The 21,137-nt window shown below is 39.9% G+C and overlaps 1 protein-coding gene across 1 annotated transcript in view; it reads left to right on the top strand.

Moving 5' to 3' along the window:
- Positions 1-21,137, top strand: part of LOC139742529 (intersectin-1-like) — a 78,610-nt gene that overhangs the window by 15,851 nt on the left and 41,622 nt on the right. Inside the window, exons 4-19 of the mRNA XM_071653060.1 lie at positions 3,883-3,946; positions 5,469-5,638; positions 6,577-6,702; positions 7,346-7,415; positions 8,890-8,952; positions 10,216-10,267; positions 10,953-11,197; positions 12,625-13,127; positions 13,805-13,902; positions 14,742-14,794; positions 15,274-15,385; positions 16,660-16,809; positions 17,928-18,068; positions 19,278-19,365; positions 20,272-20,411; positions 20,695-20,864. Coding sequence (XP_071509161.1) covers positions 3,883-3,946; positions 5,469-5,638; positions 6,577-6,702; positions 7,346-7,415; positions 8,890-8,952; positions 10,216-10,267; positions 10,953-11,197; positions 12,625-13,127; positions 13,805-13,902; positions 14,742-14,794; positions 15,274-15,385; positions 16,660-16,809; positions 17,928-18,068; positions 19,278-19,365; positions 20,272-20,411; positions 20,695-20,864 — 2,245 coding nt within the window. The remainder of the gene's footprint in view (positions 1-3,882; positions 3,947-5,468; positions 5,639-6,576; positions 6,703-7,345; positions 7,416-8,889; positions 8,953-10,215; positions 10,268-10,952; positions 11,198-12,624; positions 13,128-13,804; positions 13,903-14,741; positions 14,795-15,273; positions 15,386-16,659; positions 16,810-17,927; positions 18,069-19,277; positions 19,366-20,271; positions 20,412-20,694; positions 20,865-21,137) is intronic.

Here is a 21,137-nt window from a genome sequence, read left to right as displayed (position 1 = left end):
TGTTTTGAAGAGTGCTGAGCTTTTGTTGCCAGTTAATATTAACAGTAGTCTTTAAAAATGGTACAACAGGCCAGGGTGCAATATTTTCTGTGATTTACAAGTTGTATCATAAATGTGCTTTGATGTTCTATCAGAATACTTCTGGAGATGTCTATCGGTTGCCATGGCTACTTTCACTGCCTTTTACGTAATAACATTAATTTAGTGATTTTCTTACATTAGTATATTGCTGAATATATGAAATACATGTAATTATAAATGTGTGTACAGTGAAATCACATCGTTTTCCTTAAATCTGCAATAGATTTGATCATACAGTCCAATAAACATGAAATAAGTTTGAAGGCAGTCATGAAATGCTAAGATAAATCATAGGAAAAATCAGAATTACTTTGTACTACAAATAACTAACAGAAAAAAAAAATATTTAGGGAAGTTAAATACAGAGTACAATGTACAATGTAACAATAAACTTATCATAGGTTTTTGCAATTAAGGGCTTCATATGATGTTGAAGCATTATCGTGACCATTGTCATTTGTTGTGAATCTGTATCACAATTTTAGCATGGCTGTTGACATTCTCTGTCAAAGCCATGGTTACTTACACAATATAATAGATTGTTGTTATTAATAACGCTGTGTCATTTGTGCGTTGCTAAAGTAAATACCTTGAACATGACCTTGCATAAAAATAGAAGGCCCCCCCCCCATGTTGACTAATGCATTTCACACAGGAACAGTATAACACTGCGTAGTGGGTAGACACTGACATTTATTGAACAGCTGCCACAAAGCATGACTGAACTGCACTTTGTAGCTCCATCTTTATTTTTAGTGCAAATCAGGTATAATGTGCATCGTTGTACATGTGAACAAGCATACCCCAAGAGAGACACCACTCTGTAGTTTAATACAAGGTTCCCCTTTTCCCTATCCACTTGTCTGAGTGACGGCCAAAAGAAGTCACCTCTGGATTCGTCATCCAGACACCTGAAGAGCCCCCCATCCCCAACCTCTGTTGTTGGGGGCTCAGCCGGATGTAATTATCAGCCCGCGTCCTCAGCTCTTTCCTGGCAGAGTAGAGGAAACCATTTATTATTAGCAGAGACTGCATGCGAGGGCCGTCCGAGAACTTCACAGCGACGTCCCGCCGTGGCCGAAGTCTGGGCCATCACGTGCAATTACATTGAAAATTTTGAGAAGGGCTCTCAAATATCCAGTGACAGTTACATTGTACAGTGCTCTGGTAATAGGGTTTAGATATCAAGTAAAAAACAAACACACAACCAAAAACACTTTCTTCTTAACTTTTCACTCGTTCTCTCTTCACCTGTTGTTGACTTTCTGTTAGTTTTGCTGAGAACAAATTTGCAGCTGCAATGTAGCGAATACCGTTTTTATACTCTCTGCTCACCTTTCTTTATATCCATATACAGTTGTATCTTGATAATCCTTTGAAGGATTGTATACAATTGTACCATATCAAAACAAGGTTATACAATATACTGTAATTTACAGTAAAACCCTCTTTCTACTACATGTGTATGTACACTGATCACAAAAGCTTTTCTTTTTTGATACCACATCATAAAAAATGCCTTTTATTGTCATTTTTTGTTTTGTCAAATTTTTTTTGTTTTGTTTTCAAATCTATTGAAACTACAGTCCTCTATGCATAGTTTCACAAGAGGCAAACAGGCATACTGTAGATCAGTCTTTGGTATCAGACATAAAGGCTAAATGTTGACATCAATTCAGGGTGTATTCTGTGTACTCAGGTATGCAGACATGTACAGTGTAGATGAAAGTATTTCAAGTGCTATGTAGACTGAATGTGGGTTTGAATAGACATACAGGTACTACGTGTACATGTAGATGGTGTTTCACATGTCTGCAGTAGCATGCATAGCAACAAACATAATTGCTCTTTTAAAGTGAATGGAGTAGCAATTACTTCAGACTTTATGGCACACCCTTCCAAGTGAACAGTTGCTTCCCACCTCCCTGTTTCCAGCAATGGGTTAATACACATTTAATATAATAATGTGAAACTCTGTCCTGTACGTAACATGAACAGTTACGAGACACTCCTTGATTGTCAACCTTTCTATAGAGTAGAAAGGCCATATATATTGTATGTATCAAGAGTTCGGTCACAAAATGAGTTAACTCCATTGTCTTTCATTTTTGATATTTTGCAATTTTTAACAAGCTGCTAAAACAATAAAAACCAAAGAAATTAAAAAAAGAAAGTGTGGGGTATATTTAATCACATCTTCAAGAGAAGTTTCATGTATTGTATCATTGGAAAAGTTTTATTTTGCTCTATCTGATGATGGACTTTTTATACTATTAACTATTTTACAGTGGCACTTAACTCATTTTGCTGTCAAATTCCACATAAAATATGTACAATTATGTAATTTGATTCCTTCCAATTAAAGAGAACCAAAGATGTGTTGTGAAAATGTTCTGTGACAGTATTTTTTGAGGGGGGGATAATTTTATGAACATTCATTACTGATAGCCAACATTTACATTTGTGGTAAAACAGTAACTAATGTATCTGCTGGAAGACTTCTAAAGTGCTGACTTTTTTTTTTTTCAAATACCTTCAGCAGAGGTGTTGGCTATCGATGTAATTGAAATCATTGCAGCTTACTTGTTCAAGTATCACTGAGAGCATAAGAATTGTCCTTTTTCCTTCAGTGTTTACAATACATGTATGTACATGTACATGTACATTGTGCAATTAAAGTGAAGTACATTATTGTAGAGCATATTTCACACTTGACATTTTATTTGGATGACTTATGTCACGATCATAAAGTGGTTAGCATGTCAGCTATTTAAAAGAAAGAAAAAAAGAAAGAAGTGTAGCAAACCGAAAGAAAAAATGTATCTTATAAAAGCCATGATAAGTTTGCAGAGATGGGACCACCAGATTGAAAAGAGTTGATTTATACCGAGGAATAGAACAAACTGCCAAGGTGGGATGGTTAATCACAGGTGTTGGATCAAAAGTGTGAGATCAACTAAAACTACTGTAAAACACAATATATTCATGGCATGAAATTTTTGTGAGTTGCCTGTACAGTGTAACATTCAATGCATAGAGTGTAGACAAGAACTTTCACATGCATTTTTCTCACGAAATTTGCTAAATTAAAATGCATGTGAACATTCTTCGTTGTACAGTAGTTACCAAGGAGAAATATTTTCAGTTGTTTTTTTTAAAGTGTCGTATTAGATTATGAATGTGGAATGCTGGGTGGTAGTAAATTCGAAAAGACGGGACAAGGTGGTAAATGGATTTTGAATGTGTGCAAATAGTAAATGCATAGTACACTGTACATCTACGTCGCTTCTCATTCGTTGAAAGCGTACTTGTGTAATGTATGCTACTTCTACCATTCTGATTAGTGCAATGTGAGTCTAGTATTGTATCTGTCGAAGTCAACCTTGACATCATGTGACACAACTGTTTCAGAATCAGATCATGAGAGGATTTCCTGTGCTGGTTTCACCTAACTCTCACTTTTCTCTCCTGCAGCTGCAAAGTGTACAGACATATTGTAAATTGCATGGTAAAGCACACACAATGTGTTTACCAGAACATTGCTGATGTGTTTGTTTACAAACTACAATGTACAAAACCTTGTACATGGTCATTGCAGCCATATGGATACACCTATTTAATCATAGCTGGAATTCCATTCTGCAAAATGCCAATTTTCAGCAGATCAGGGGAAGAATGATTCAGTATAGGTTAAATAAAAAAAAGAATAGTCATTGAAGTTACTTATAACTTTTAAATGTTTCTTTCACATTTTTTCTTTTTTTCTTCTTTATGGTTTGTTCTTCTCCTTTCAAATTTCAGGCGATGCTGCAAGGGGCTTTTTCCTTCAGTCAGGCCTGCCACAGCAGGTCCTCGGCCATATCTGGTATGTCATTTCTTGTGATGTTCTGTTACAAATACAGCCATAGTTGTTTTTGTACAGTGTTTTGAGTATACATGCAGCAGCTTTGATCATAAATATTAAAGGGATGGTATAGTTTTGGTTGAGATGGGGGATACAGATTTTAACTTTCTGTGAAATAATTAGAAGCTACTTCGGAAATATTAAAGAGCACACAATTCTTAGAGGAACTCAAAGTTTATTTGATGAAAATTGGCTTTGAAGTGACCAAGATATCCAAAAACAAAGTTAAACAAAGTGGTCTCAATAAAAGATGGGTCCCACCTTTTATTAAGATTTCTTTAATTTTGGATATCTCAGTCATTTCAAAGCCAATATTCATCAAATAGACTTTTGATTCCTCTTAGAATTGTATGCTCTTTTATATTTCAGAAGTGGTTTCTCATTATCTCGCAAAATGTTAAAAACCTGAAGCACAATCTTAATCAAAACTATACCATCCCTGTATTTAAAAGGAGTAGGCAAAAGAGTTGGAGACAAATTTTATGGTAAAACATAACAAGGCTGTCTGGTCGAATTCTGTGTGCCTATCTGTGTACAGTCTGGTTTTTGCTCATGAAATCTATAAAGGGGTGGGGTACATCCAGCATGTGGTTGTAGTGATGTGTATGTCAATACCTGTCTCATAATACGCTCCAGATGTCGAACGCCTAACACAAAGAAAGCACCAGTGATATCCATTGCATGCACACCCGAGAAAATGTGGCTATCTGTAATGAAGGCAGTGTTTGGGGTATTAGAGGGACAGACAAAATGTTGCCTGGGGCAATCTCTTTTTTAATGGTAGAACATAGTTCACATATTGCCTGCAAAACTGTAGATTTTTTATACCCCCGCCAAACGAAGTTTGAAGGGGGTATATAGGAATCATTTGCTTTGAAATGTATACATGTGCATTGGATATGTGTGAAATAACGCTAAAATGACACATTTTCACTTGGGCGGCATTGAAAATGTGAATGTTACCCAAAAGGGTTCACCACAAGTAATGCAGTCTCAGAGCATACCCAATCATGGTTGTTACTTAATGTTTTATATTTTATTACTTGACTGCAGTATATCAGGTCATAGCTGTATCCATCATGCCAAAGTGAATTGCATGCAGCTTGGTACATGTATATAGCTGCATATGTGTGATTCAACACTATTGCTACCTAGAGCATGATTCACTAGCAGCATTCTGCATACCCACTTTTGGTCTAAAAATACTCCAAAACAACTCATTATCCCAGCAAATCATATCAGCCAGACAAGTTTCTCGGGTAGAGCCTTCTGACGGATGGCAAGTAAATTCCAAATGGTGATAAGATGAATAGTTAGCCCTTCTGAGAACTGTGTTTTAGCTCTATTAACCCGTTGAGGACTGGCTGATTTTGCTATGACACACATTTCCAATAGACACCTGCCCGAGTATACTCGGGACTCATCCTCAACGGGTTAAAGAAGCCCCTCTGAATGATACCTCTTGCCCTCCCCTCCCCTCCAGGACTCTGTCTGACATGAATGCTGATGGCAAGCTGGACAAGCTGGAGTTCTCCATCGCCATGTTCCTCATCAAGAAGAAGCTGAGCGGGGTGGAGCTGCCCCGGGCCCTACCCCAGAGCCTCAAGCAGACTCCAGCCCCAGCCATGGGGGGCTTTGGTGCTCAGCCGATGGGTAAGATGATGAATACACTAGGTCGCACCCACTTTCATTTCACGTCACTTCAAAATCGCACACCAGCATGGAGTTTGCTTTCTTACTTGTAGCTGGCAGTTTAAGCAAGATGTGTATGATGCGGGTGATGAAGCTGTATTTTTGCTTTTGATAGGCTGACTTGAAATTTGCAAACAGTTAAAGGGAAATTCCATGCTGATATTTTGTTCCTTTGTATGAAGAAAACCAGAGAAGTAGATCAGTGAAATTTTTGAACAAAAAGACTGAACCGTAAAAGTTTAGATAGATTAATAGTTTAATATTGATTAATAGTTTAGACAAATTGGCATCTCTGTGTGATGTAGGTATTGCACAGCTCTCCACTTGGTTTGTACACAAAAAAAGTAATCAATTCTAGTTTTTGTTCTGACAAAAATTTTCTTCAGACCTGTTCTTTGTTAGTGATGAGAAAATACGTTTTTGTATGTCTTTCTCAGCGAGTAAGTTCTGTCTGTGGTCTAATGTTTGCAATATCAGGTGAGAATTTTCCTTTAAAGTGCATCCACTCCCATGTTCAAGGTAATTTTGCTTGATAGACTAAAATCGCACAAACAGAATAATAGATGTTTATTCAAAATTACACATCACAAGTACAAGGATTTCAGAGGTTCACTGAATTCACATTTTGATATGATATAGAAATGAAAAAATATGTGTCTTTCGCATCATAGTAAATTGTTGTATTGTTGTAACCAAACAGTGATAACTTTTCATGTGGAGGGGGTATCACTGATGGTGTCGTCTATAATCATCAGCGCCTCAAGAATTGACACTTGAGGCATGAGATTCTTGTGAAATAATAATGATTTCTTAATTACTCCTAATTTTCTGATCAGCGTGGCATATCCATTTTCAAGGTCGAGTGATGAATGTTTGACACCTTGAATTCTCCCTTCCAGGTATGGTGCGGCCCATGTCTGGTTTCGGGGCCATGCCGGGGATGCAGATGGGGGTGCAAGGGGGTGGAGTCGGGGTGCAGCCGGGGGGCTTTAACCCTCTGCCGAGCAGGACAGGTGGCATCGGAGGTGAGTTGGTACTTTGGGGCTTTAACCCATTGTGCGCTTTGAGTGCAGATTTGTGCAGAAAACCCCATATAGCATTTGTACACAGTGACACTATCCAAAGTCCTAGGCACAGAAGGAGATAATGTGATAAAGTGTGTAACCTGTCCTCGTGGAGTTCATCAGTCGTCCTGTCTTGAGTTATTCTTCACACTCCTATGAAATCTGTTTGTCAACTTTGATATTTAATGATGACAATAAATAACATTAATATTACACGAAATACACACATTTCTCAACTGTAGGACTGCATATTTACAGTACTGCATTGCCCCATTGTGGTACAAACCAGCATTTGTTCATTTGTTTGTTTGTTTTTTGTTCAGTCATGACAAACCTGTGACTTTTACTCATTTCACTTGACACAATTGAATTGACACATGTTTATATCCTTCTGCGGTATAATTTCTCTTTGACTTTAAAAGCCAGTTTTTCGACTCGTGTGAGATTGACCTAGGGGTGGTTGACTTCATATAATCTGTGTAGACTCAGTGGTTCCACTGTGCCATTGTTTGCTTCAAGAGTAAATTGCTCCCGTCATTTTCACCCCTATGGATTTCCTCTTTAATAGTCCATTGTTTCTCTCCCTCCTCGCACAAACATTCAGGTTTCGGTACCGTTCCTGCTCAGCAGAACGTCATGGCTCGCGCCAGCTCCGTGCAGTCCTCTCCAGAAAGGTATAAATGAATCTCTTGTTTTCTTCCATACTACCATTTTTATACTAAGATATCGTCCTGTCATTTCAACGAAAGCTCCCAAGTGATAAGTTTTGGAAATTGAACAAGTTGTTTGCCTCTGTATAAACCTCATTTTTAGCTTTCAGTTGTCTGAAGGCTGTCTGTATTATCGTAGAGCACTGATTTTAAACAAGCAGCCATGGTGTCTGACAAAGAGAATTTCCCAACAAATATTAAAAACAAACAAACAAACAAACCCAGCCAAAAATGGCAATTCTTTTCTAATGGATGGACAGGGATACAACGTTGTAAATGCAAAGAAAATTTTTAGACTCATTAGCCCAAATTAACAAAGGTGGTTTAAATTTTAGACCATGGTTTGAATTCAAATCATGGACTATTAAGCGTGAAATAGGCGTACCTACATCTAAAGTGATGTGCGTGTTTATTACTGGATGTTTGTTGGCATATGTACAGTCTGTCAATCGTATTCATGCAGAAGAAATTTGCATAAACCCTGACTTGAATTTAAACACCCTTTGTGAATTTGGGCCTTAGATTGCTGCCAAACTGGCAGAAATGATCTAAAAAATTGTCATACTGTTTTGATACTAAATCCCGATGGAATCCCATTTTCTTTGCTCAATTTTCCACTAATAGATACTAAATTTCATCAGGTAAATGTTTTGCCTACCCTGAAAATGTGGCTCAGTTTTTTTGTGTGTACATATTTCAATTGAATTTGAATTTGATTCATTATTTACAAATATATATGATGAATGTACAACTAAGTGTAATTATTCTGTCGTAGATGGTCGTGGATAAAGGGTTAACTAGTATACTTATGTCATAATCACTATTTTTGTCTTTGTTGCTCAAAGGTTTACACACATAACAGTATGCAACATAATGCTGTTCTTGTAGTAGCAGCGTAAAGCAGAAATTTCCATCTAAAACAAAAAATAAAATCAGCCATTACCGTGAGCAATCTCATCCAGTGAATACTTGCCACTCAAACTGTGTGAATATGTTAGTGTGATTTCACCTCAGGTGCTCGAAGGCTAGAGTTTTGTTGCAAGCATTATTTGTTTTTGTGTAGCAAAGAGGAAAATGCTAATCTATCATGACGGATTAACAACATGACACCTGTGCCCACTAGCATTGTTTCCTTGCATCAATAGCAATTTTGCTTTTATACTGTTAAAGCAAAGGAAAAAAAAGAAGAGGGATAATGCCACCATATGATCCCCCTGATCCACATTTTATCATGATTAGATATATACGTAGCTACAAGTTTTGTGAAAAAGTGTGTTGCCTTTTTGTGATTTCTCTCTCATACTGTGTCAGAAGCTTTCTTCCTTTGTGAGGTTCATTGTTCTCATTTAGACGAGTGTGTGAATAATGCAACAGCAGTGGAATGTACACCCATCGCACATGTATGTGTGTGTTTCAAACTTTCCACCATTTGTGCCAGGATGTTTCGGTCCCTGACCCTGGGTGGTTACGGCAGCACAAGAATGTATTACTACTACCCAAGGTAGCCTTGCTTGGTCTCCCCACTGCACCTTAGTATACATATAGTATATATTCCTTGGCTTACTCTAGTGATGTAATAAGGGAATTCCCCCTCCCAACGTTCAATTTAAACTCGATTGGAGAAGAAAAGTCAAAGCAGGCAGATCAGTGATGGTTCCTTAGAAATGGGGACAAATCTCAGAACATGATAGAAATTCGAGTTTACCACATGCATTCAAAAAGCACTTGCTTTCAAACACAATCCTAGATATGCAAAGTAGATGAGGTTGTGATGATGTTGCCTTATATTATTCCAGTGCTTTCCTTATATACACGTGTAGAGAGAATCATAAAAATTTTGTTTTCACTCACCTTATATATTGAGATCAATTTTACGTTTTGCACTGCATGAGTAATTCTTAAACAGCTTTAAATACTGCCTGTGACCAAATTCTTTTCTTTAGAATACTAAATGACAGCATACTTCAGAAATGTATATTTCCAGAAATATTGGGGTTCTTTATTGCATTTTGCAGCATGAAAAGATGACAGAATAGGTATTGTCAAAAAAAAATAAAAAAATTTACAAAGCCAGGAAGGAAAAAAACGTTAGCTACTGACAGATTAATTCAGCAACGAATGCGTGCACTGCATCACTGGATCATATTAAGTAGCCAGATTGGTGCACGGATATTTGCATCCTAAGGAGCAGTGGGCGAGGCCTACACCAGGTTGCACGACAGTGACTGCCATGACTTGAGGATTTGAGGCATCTTGTTGTCTTGGAAACCGCTGTCTGTCATTGCAAAAAAAAAAAGAAAAAAAAAGTGACTCAGAGCAGAACTAGCACAGATTAGTTACAACCAGCTGTGCTGTTTCTCCCATCTTAACACCGCTTTACACTCGGCAGTGGCTGTTCCATTCATTTGACTGACGTTCATTATCCTCCCGCATTTATTCATCTCAGCAGCTCACCCTTATCAATCATTCATTCCATCAACAAACCATCTCTCATTCCTCATGCAAATCAAGTGATTCACGCTTCCAGATATGGATGAAACAAATAAACTGCTCACATGTATACACAAATTTGTAATTAATGATTGTAATGACACAAAGCTCATGGATGTTCTATGATTTTCTAAGGTATTGAATGCCTAGCTCTGGAGAGTCATATTGTACATGGTTCGGGATATTAAATGCTGGGTATGTTTCTTTGAACAGATAATGCTCGTAATTATGTATTCAAAAGTCTCTAGACTTTTTTCCCCCTTGTGTTTTGTAGATACCTGTACAAGAGGAAAGGCTATCCTGGTCAAAGCCACAAAAACGACTATGTAGGGCACTATTAAATGCAACAACAAGAATAAGAAAGGTTATACAATGATGTGCTATAACCATTCTTGGTCTGAACAAGGCTATCAGTTCCATTGCCATTTTCTGCAGGGGAAAAGAGCAGTACATTGCTACAATGTAGGTCCATTACTGGCAGAAGAGATTATCTCTTTCTCACTGTAGATGATTTAAAAAAAAAAATTATAACTGTGAGCTATTTCATTTTCAATGTTTAACATATCTATATACCACAATGCTTCATATGGCATCTGCAGTGCAGGCAGATTAACCCATTGAGGACAGGTTGATTTTGCTATAACATGCATTTCCAATAGACGCTTGCCCGGGTACACTCGGGACTCATCCTCAACAGGTTAAGATACAGTTTGTTTACTTTTTTTTCATTTCATCAGTCTTGCTTGCACATTTTCATCACCTTTCATTCATGGTTAAATAATTGCCTTATGACTATGCCTTACAGTGAAAAATGATATATTGATAGATAGTGCAAGCTCCAAGCCACCATGCACATGGATCTCTTCTTCATCTGTTTCTTCTTGTTAATGTGGCTGCATCATCTTAGGTTGTGTATATGTCATCTTCCACTAGCGTAATTTCATAATCCCATCTGCTGGCATGGTAGATTTTAGTCACTGTAATGTTCCATCCGGTATGCCAAGGCTGTAGCGTGTGCAACGAATGCCACGTTTTTGTGTGTCGTATCGTAGTTCACCTCGACTTTCCTCTTTACCAAGCAGGGGTAGGTCGTCGTCCATCGGCGGAGAATGGAGCGTCCCGCACAACTCCAAGCTGAAGTTCACCCAGATGTTCAACACCCAGGACAGGACCAGGAGCGGCTTTCTGACGGGAGCCCAAGCCAGGAACGTCCTGGTCCAGTCTGGGTTGGGCCAGGCACACCTTGCTCAGATCTGGTGAGTACATAGGCATCAGCCAGAGTTGCCAAATCTCCCTTGATTTGGCACGAGACCCCCTGAAAACTTAAAAAAAACCCATTTCTTAACCCTATTCTAACTGGGCTATTTGAGACCAAGTTTTTACTGGGGGGGCTCAATTTGACCCCCCCCCCCCCCCCCTTCAGATCTCGGCCGCCGATCACGCGATCGCCGCAAAATTTTGCCTGAATATAGAGCTGGATGTCAACTACAAGATTACATGGTCGCAAACTCCATTAAAAAGACTGAATGATTGCTAAATTTTGGTGTAAGAGTTCCTCAAGACACATTGAACAATTTTCTTGTAAAAAAATAGCGCAATCAAACTCATTTTCTTTTGTTTTTTATTGTTTTGTTAATTTCTTATGTATTTCGTTGTTTTTTGACCTTTTGTTTTCTGTTGTTTTTTGGCCAAAATTTGTTGCAGGCACTTTTTCAAGCTTATCTACATTAAAATTGATTAATTTAAATGGTTAAAAGTTGAAATAATCTAATTTATATCAATTTAACCAATAAACACAATTTGCATTGGATTTGCACACGATATCATGAATTTGAGCCATTTTCGGGTTGACATGCATACGCAAAACATTACTTACACAAAACTTCAGAACAGTGTACCCGGACATCACAAATTTGGTCTCAAAATATGCGGGAGACTTCAAAGAAAAAAGTCATGAAACGACGCGGCAAAATCTATGCACGTTGCGGACTTGCGGCACGAAATGTCGAGGGGGGAGGTCAAATTGACCCCCCCCCCCAGTTAGAATAGGGTTAAAGCCTTGACAAAAGATGATAAAAGCCATTCTGATTTTGAAATGACTTTTTGCACATTGTGTTGCATGTACATACCACACAAGTATCTCTCTGAGTGCTCCTTATAGAACATTCCCTGAAGTGTGGCAGTCCTCTGTATCATACTTCTAATGTGAAATCCTTCTTTTTGGTCAATGATGTCAGCTTGTGGAGCCTGATGTGCCCAGAAAATGCATTAGTGAAGGTGTTCTGTCATTATGTGAGTCTACCAAAGTGGTATATGATAGTGGCATTCAGTAGCTTTACTGTGGGTTTTGTGCAAGTGATTGCAATTTGTCTTTTGGCAATCTCTTTGACGATTACTACTGTAAAAGTGGATATTTTCGCTTGACTAATTTTTCGCGCTTGGCAGGGTAAGAAGAGTTTCGCGTGTTTTTAATTCCGCGGAATCAAGACGTCAACTACTGGTACATATGGCAAGCAAACATATTTGCTTGCTTTTATTTTTCGCGCTAGATTCTGGTTGCGCGAAATGCGCGAAAATTTCCACTCTTACAATATGATGAGTATAACTGAAATAGTACTTCATACTAGTGAGTAATCTAAAGTACACAATACAGGGGAATAACAAACTGTTTCGTTACATGCAGGGGTCTGGCCGATGTTGATAATGATGGTCGACTGACCTGTGAGGAGTTCTGCCTGGCCTTGCACCTGGTGGACATGGTCAAGTCGGGCAAGACACTCCCCCAGACCTTGCCGCCGGACCTCGTCCCTCCGTCGTACAGGCGCGGCCGCTCCTCCAGCCTCACGGCAGTAGGGGTACCCCCGACCCCGGCCCCCGCGCCCGCCATGCCCACTGCTGGCATGATGGCCAGCATGGGTGCCGGTCCCATGGGGTCCGCTCCCCTGGGGCCCACTCCCCTGGGACCCACTCCACTGGGCGGGGCCCCCATGGGAGGTGCCCCCATGGGAGGCGCTCCCATGGGGGGAGGTATGATGGGCGGGGTTGGCGTGGGTGCTATGCCAGGCATGCCGGCAATGGGTGGAGGTGTAGGGGGCCTGGTGATGCCCATGTCTCCGTCGATGGCCAAGCAGGGAAGTGTAGATGAGCAGCAGCCCCCGGCGGAGGAAGAGAAGAAGTTTACCCCAGGTAGGGCTGTAGACATGATTCATTAATCTCATTTTACACTGCGCAAAATAGTCAAGCTCATGTTTAACTCTGTATTCGTGTATTTGTACAAAATGTAATTATTCCTTTTACTTTTGCTGGATCGCATTGGATAATCCAAATGTTCAAGCTGAAGTAATTCATGGTTTTTCTGCCTGTTTCACCCTGTTAGACATGGAAAATTGTATAGTATTCTACGAAGTGCTACAAATTGTGAGAATTGAAAGATTGAAATGCACAGTGAGTGAAGTTTAGTGACTTACATGTATATATGTATGAAAATCTTGACAGACAGGCCATAATAGAAGAATTAAATTTTCGAAAAATATCATCATACATGTTGCTTAATTATCTATGTTGCAAGATAATGTAGAAACAATTATTTACCTGTGGAACATGATGTAATGAACAATGCACTAGGTTTGAAGGGCATACATGTGCACAAGAAAACTGATGTTTTGGAAATTCCTACAAGTCTTTAGGATAGAGTAAAAACAAGTATAAAGGTTTTAAGTATTACCCTTTCCCAACTGGAATGGAACAAAATTCAGTTATTGATCTTGTTGAATTAAAAATATTGTCGTGAATAGAAGCAGCCACATCTGTGAATGGTCCTAAAGCGAGTTGAAACCTTTTGCCGTTGTTTTGCCAACTTTCAGTGACCTTTGAGGACAGGAAGCGGATGAACTTTGAGAAAGGTCAGCAGGAGTTGGAGAGGAGGAGAGCGGCACTGAGAGAGGTCCAGGAGAGAGAGAAGGTAAGACAAACACAGTTGCCATTGGCAACGGGGTTGATTCAAGAAAAAAATAAAAATGGGAAAGGAACTATTCTCGCCTTGTTTTCCTTACCTGAGATGGATAACGTCAAATCACGCAACATGTATAGTAAAGGTTTCATCCAGACTCTAAAAAATTCCAAAATGACACGATTCGAAGATGTTTAAGTATCAGTTGTTTTACACCCACATTTATGCAAATTAGATGCAGTGATGATGTTATCATTTCAGGAGTCTTACATAAAAAGGTTTTTATCTTTATGTATTCATCCAAAAGAGTGAGGAGTTTTTCGCATTAAATCATCCTCGAGGTACAATCACTGAACAGTGAAACAGTGATTGCTAAATGAAGTTGGACTTGTCTTTGTGATAAGATGACCTAAAATGGCCACAAGCGTCCATGTAGTTTTTACGTACACAAAAAAAGGGAGAATTACGAGGTGGAGCCATTATTACCGCTATGCATTTTGCGTCTGTGTTCGTGACCTGTGTCACTGTTGCACTGGCAACGTTAGAGGATTGTCATTACACACCCCCTGATATTCTCAGGTTCCCACTCACTCACAAGTACGTTCAGTCGCAGTGATTTCATTTGAGATGAGGTAGTAATTCAGTCATGAATGGTGTTTATTTCCAGTGTGGCTCTGCACAACATGCATCACATTTGAAAAGATGACCAACTTTGAAAATATAGTAATAATGACAAAAAAATTGTGCCATTGCTTTGTGTACACCCATGGTCTTGGTGTTTTGAACTGTTGTTGGTGATATATTGTAATTATCATTTGCTTTGTTTCTTTCTTTTTTTTTCTTGTCCTCAGGAGAGGCAGAGAGAGCTTGAGAAGCAGGAACAAGAAAGAAAAGACAGGATAAGGTAATTCTTCCTGATTGAATGTAGAATTCTACTTGTGATTCTACCTTTCTTGAACACTTCTTCCTCATATCAGGATCAGGGCAATTACCCCCCGAGGACAATTACCCCCCCCCCCCCCCCCCCCCCCCCCCCCCCAGGCTAAATACTGGTTAGTGGTAAGGTGAGAGTAAAGATTAGGGTTTGCATTGGGGTTAGAGTGAGGATTAGGTTCAGGATTAGGGTTAGGGTTAGGGGAAGGATCAGGGGTAATTGCCCTAGACCCCTTCTTCCCATTTAATGTTGAGCTCTTCAGCTGTACTGAATGTGTATACTGGCAACTCGATCTGAACGGTTCATACTGATAGGCACCATATCCAGCCAGAAAAGTTGGTTAATATTTGAGCGTGCCTGCAACTCAAGCTGAGATGTCAGAAACCACAAAAATTGACCCATTTTTGCTTGCTTGAGATATTAGCCCTTTCCATCTCTCTTTCTGGCAGGATGGAGCAGGAGAGGAGACGGCAGCTGGAGCTGGAGAGACAGATGCAGAAGCAGCGGGAGATCGAGGCCGAGCGGGAGGCCCAGAGGCGGAAGATGGAGGAACAGAGGGAGGTCAGTCAACCCTAGCCCTTCTCTCTCTCTCTGTCAATCATTGCCATAGTGATGCTCTTTGGGAATAGACAAGGCTGCATACTGGCACTGGTCTGATGCTTTCTAACCAGTAAAAATCACTGTGGGACCAGGAACGTTTTCAGGAATAAACTAGTTAAACATGGAAAATCTGGGCACCTACTGGTCAGGCAGACAGGTCGGACCAGTAGAAAAAAATGAGTCGGTGTGCAACCCTGGAATAGACCTCCTGAGAACCACATGATTATTCAAAGAATGATGTAATGCATACATCGTGCCTGTGTGGATCACCCACTGAGTCACACTATGTACAGCTAGAGAGGAATATGAGACTAACACAAGAAAAGAATTCCGGGAGTTTTATCAGTAACTTTTGAATAAGAATGTCCCCCCAAAAGTGCAATTTCACAACAGGTGGCTGTAATGATTAAGTAGAAATAATATTTGTTTTTTTAAGTGAAAAAATTCAGAGGTGGTTTCATTGAAGCGGACCTATCATGTGAAAGATGTGGAACTTAAGAATATACTCTTTGTTTTCCAGAGAAAGGGTTTTAAACACCATGTGATGTAGATTAACTCTCCCACAGTACCTCCGGCAACCTTTGCTGGACACACTTCTTGTACTGTAAAAGTGGATATTTTCGCGGGAGTAATTCCTTCTTTTTTTTTGCGTTAGGCCTTATTTGATGAATTTTGCATGCTTTTAATTCTGCAGAATCAGGACATGAAATCTAGGAACATATGGCTTGCAAAAATATTTGCTTGCTTTTATTTACGCACTAGCTTCTGGTTGCTCGAAATGGGCGAAAATTACCTCACGGGGAAAATTTCCACTTTAACAGTAGTTGAGACCAGTATTCCTCAAAAGGTTGCAGATCCGAAAAGGTTTGAAGTTGTAGGGTACAAGAAAAGAAAATTCATCTCACTGTGTTTAGTGACACTATGCTTATGCGATTAAAGATTTATTTCACTATGGTTGGTGACACTGCTGCTTGTGCGATTAAAAATTAATCTCTGTCGTTGGTGACACTGTGCTGCTTGTGCGATTAAAAATCTATATCACTGTGGTTGGTGACACTGTGCTACTCGTGTGATTAAAAATTTATCTTATTTTGGTTGGTGACACTGCGCTGCTTGTGCGATTGAAAATTTATCTCACTATGGTCGGTGACGCTGTGCTGCGTGTGCGATTGAAAATTTATCTCACTGTGGTTTGTGACACTGTGCTGCTTGTGTGATTAAATCTGCTCGTCCAGGCTGCCAGGAGGGAACTGGAGCGGCAGCGCCAGCTGGAGATCGAGCGACAGAAGAGACAAGAGCTTGAAGCCAAGAGGATAAAGTCACAGGAGGAAGTCTGCCACCTGAAAGCCACCAGCAAGACGCTAGCCTGTGAGATAGAAACTCTGGTGAGAGCCTTCCTGCATTCGATTTGATATACAGTCAACCCCGCATAGGTCAACCTCAAAAAAAATTTACCCCCCCAATAGATATAAATGTATGTTAATTCAGTTGTTGAAGTCAAAATTTAAGGTAGTCATATCTCTGATGCCTTTGGATTCCACCTAGGCGAGGTTGACTGTATGTGTTATCCCCCATTGGTTTTACATTGATGATTATATTCAAATTAATGAAATTCTTGTGTCTAGCTGTTCTTATTGTAATGTCAAATGTAGGGCAATTTTTCAATCAGTTGCAGTTGATGATTTTGTTATTTGTTAGTCATCAAAAAATAGTTAGCAATACTCTGGTGATTAGAGATAACACTGTAGGCGGACATTACAGAATTGAGTAAGAGTTTGATTTTTTTTTTTTTTTTGAGAATCGCAAGCAAGTAATGATAATGAAATTGAAAGTAAAAAAGTTAGCTAAGTGACAATAGACTTCCTGTATGACTGAATATTTAGAAATGCTCGGAGGTAAAATCTTGGACATTAGTTTCAAGCACGCATCTGAACTTGCTCTCAGATACATTTGATTCTAGCATTCAGACCTGTGATAAACTCGACAAAATCCCACATGAGTTCATCTGACTAATACGCACAGAAACTTCAGGGCTGCAGTTCTCCTGTTCCTCTACTTTATATAGTAAAGTGTCTTTGTGTTTAGACAACCACAACACTGAACATAACACAATAGCAACAGTTCTAAAGACCCAATCTTTGCTTAGTTCATTGGCTGTAGCTGCTGGAGATTGTTTCAGACATATGTTTGTTCAACATGAAATTCAACCCTGTGCTTACCTGACGTACTTGCCAACTGTTCCCATTTAACAGGAAAATGCCTATTTCGTGGGAAAAAGAAACTTCATTCAACCTTGTGTTCCTAATTTTGTCAGCACCTGCTAATAGTGATATTTTGGTGATGGTAAAAATTCCCACACTCCCATCACTTTTCCCCATTTATTCCTATTAACTGAATTGTAGGGTTAGCAGGTATGTAATACCAACCATTTCAAGTCTTTCCATTTTGTGGCCCTCTCTTTTTCATCCGTTCTGTTCTTCATTGACTTCTGCTCATACTCCAGGAGGACAAGAAGAACGAGCTGAACAAGAAGATCAACGAGAGCAACGGCTTTGTCAAGGAGCACCAGACCTCCATCATCCTCCTGTCTCAGAACCGGGACGCCAAGGTGGCGGAGATCGACCAGCTGCAGCAGAAAATCCAGGTCTGTCACTTTGAAGTCTGTCTTGCCTTGAGCCACAGTCTTTGTATGAATGTAGAGCTGCATAGTTGATTCAGTCTTTGTATGAATGTAGAGCTGCATGGTTGATTCGTTTTATTAGCGTTGATTATCAGGGGAGCTGTCGTGGCTTGGCAGTTTAAGACCACGTGGATAAGACTGTGGTCTTCTGTATATACATGAGGTTACATTAGAGTCCCTGCCCAGCTGTAGTACCTTATGGCATGGCACTTTATCCTCATAGCCAAGTCTCTTGGAGGAGACTCCAGGGGGGTGTTTCATCAAGTTAGTCAGCGCTGACAAGTTGTCAGTCTCTGACAGTAACCATAGTAACAGTCAGTGACCAGAGCATCTCAGCCAATCAAAACCAAGGATTTTGCTGAAATTGTCAGTGACTGACAACTTGTCAGCGCTCACTAAATTGATGAAACACCCCCAGGTCATTGGTCCTGTGTGTCAGAGAGTCATATCCTATGCAAGTTGAAGAACCCACTTCACCTCTCTAGGACAGTCAGACCTCTCCTATCTGGACGTGTCGGGACCAATGCTCATCTGGATGAATTTGTTGCAAATGTATGTTGCTCATGCTGGGAATAATACTTAATTCAAGTGAGTTTGTGTAGGAATTTTGTTTTGAGTTTGAAATCCCCCTTTTCCCGGTAGTTATTAGATTGGGGGAAAAAAGAGAGAAAAAAAAAACATGTCAAGATCACGTCCGGATAACAGAGAAATCTGGATAAAGGGAAGCCAGATAGAAGAGGTCAGACTGTATAAAAGAGCGGAGAAATGCTGATGTGGTCAAAACACACACACTTGCGCACACAAAATGGTTAATGTACTGTGATGATGAGGCCTATGACTCTTTGCTGACTTGTCATATGATTTCTTCTATCTAGTATGCAGAAGTGACATAGTTTGTGTGTTTTGGTTATTTTGTCTTTGTTCATTTATCCTATCACTGATAATGTGTCAACATAAAACAGAGGCAAACTTTATCTAACTTAATCTTGAAATTAAGAATTAGAACAGGTTGCATGAAAAATTCTTTTAGTTTATTGTGCATATTCTACCTGGTGTGTTTGGTCTTACATTTTAGTGGAAGTGGTGTATTAGAGCCTGTATCCTCACGTAGAAAAGAGGAAAAGAGATGAAGAACATGGTAATAACGGACCTTTGACTTTTGACCCATGACAGGAGCTGAGACAGTTCAAGCAGCAGAGAGCCCAGCAGAAAGAAGAGCTTCAAGTGCAGGCCAAGAAACTCAACATCAATCTACAAGTCTGTAAGTTTCAACCCATCCACAAGCAATCTACGAATTTCTGCTGTATTTCTTGATTTTACCACATTGACTGTCTCCAACAGCTTGTACTGGTGTGCATGCTTTGACGTGAAACAGTTCAGAATTTCTGCACACACTCAGTATTTATAAGTCTGACTTGTTTTGGTACCCCACATAAAGTTGTCACCGTCCTTGCAAGGAGATTGCAATATTAGAAGATTTACGTCTGTAATTATTAAACTTTTGTGCTATTTTCGAGTCAATCTGAGGCTAGCTACTTTGCTGTGTGTAATTACAAACTGGACTCTTGGTTAATTTTAAGAGATACAATAGTGTCATACAATGCGCACATGCTCGCTGCCGTGTTTATTTTTCAGTATCAAGATCCAAACTTGACATGTCAATATTGTCTTGCCTTGTTGCAGAACTTATGCTGTTCTGTCTTAAAAAACAAACAAACAAACAAACAAACAAACAAAAAACATAGATCTTTCCAGAGATAGTTGATATGGTACAGAAATGCTCTTGTTGGCGAATTCGTGAACAAACTAGGCTTTTGCTGACGTTGACCCAGGGCAAACACATGAATTGTGAAATTGTCCACGTTGCAGTATATGCGTGAGGACCTGTATCAGGGCAGTTATCCCCCTAGGACAATTACCTCCCAGCTAAATGCTGCTAAATGATAAGGTTAGAGTTAAGATTAGGGTTCGGGTTAGAGTTTGGGTTAGGGTTAGGATTAGGTTCAGGATTAGGGTTAGGGTCAGGGGAAGGGTCTGGGGTAATTGCCCAGGGGGTAATTCCCCTAGAATCATAAGAACCTGCGTTGAAAGCATGGGTCTATCTTGTGACATCTCAGTGTGATAAAGATGGCTTCTATGGCCTGTCTCTCTATCCCCACACCCAAAGCCGACACTTACGCCGCCGTGATGACGAGTTACAGCAACAAGCAGAAGACCCTGGAGAAGTTGAAGGAGGCCCTCCGGGACGTGGAGAAGAAGACGGCGCAGAGCCTGCAGGACACGGACAGTAATCACTCCAAACTTTCGGTGAGTTTGCTGTAACTTTGCCAGTGCATTGCTTGGTGATTAATCCTGTGTTGTTGGCATATTGCGAAATCTGTGTGAGAATACCTTTAAATAGTGTGTATACAGTAATATAATTTTTCGGCCCTCAGAATACTGCAATAATCTTTAGGTTGGTATCCCTGCGATTGTTACATTCGAAATGTGAAAGTGACACAAGCCCTAGTGTGACAACGGAAACACAAATTATGAATTAATTTTGTTCTTATATCCTTTGTACCCCCCCCCCCTCACTTTCTCATTGCAGGACTTGAAGGCAAGTCTAGCCAGGGAGCAAGGGGAGCTTGACCAACTAAAGAGGGCGTACCAGACCAAGATGGGTGACTACCAGAGGACCAAGAAGCGTCTGGAGGAGGAGAAGAGGCAAACCCTCCTCAAGCAGTCCGTGGCTCAGAATCGGGAGAACGAGAGAATCAAGTGAGGAGGGGACAAAAAAAATGTTTCTCTTTCTGGGCCCTGTTTCATGAAGAGTTACTGTATACGCCGTATATTTCGCGAGTCTAATTTTTCGCGAATCAGGAATTCCTGACAATTTCGCGAGTGGTTAAATTCGCAATCGTGGAGTCTTGTACTGAATGGAGAAATGTACACGCGTACGCCACATCCACATCGGGATCAGAGTCAATATTTTCGCATGTCTTTAATTTCGCGAAGAGCACCTGACTTGCGAAATTCGCGAAAATAAAAACT

Source organism: Diadema antillarum, unplaced genomic scaffold, assembly GCF_040938485.1.
Source record: "Diadema antillarum isolate AM-2024a unplaced genomic scaffold, OU_Dant_1.0 seq00001004_RagTag, whole genome shotgun sequence".
Classification (NCBI taxonomy): domain Eukaryota; kingdom Metazoa; phylum Echinodermata; class Echinoidea; order Diadematoida; family Diadematidae; genus Diadema; species Diadema antillarum.
Note: the sequence above shows the minus strand (reverse complement) of the source record. Positions and strands in the feature narration are given on the sequence as shown.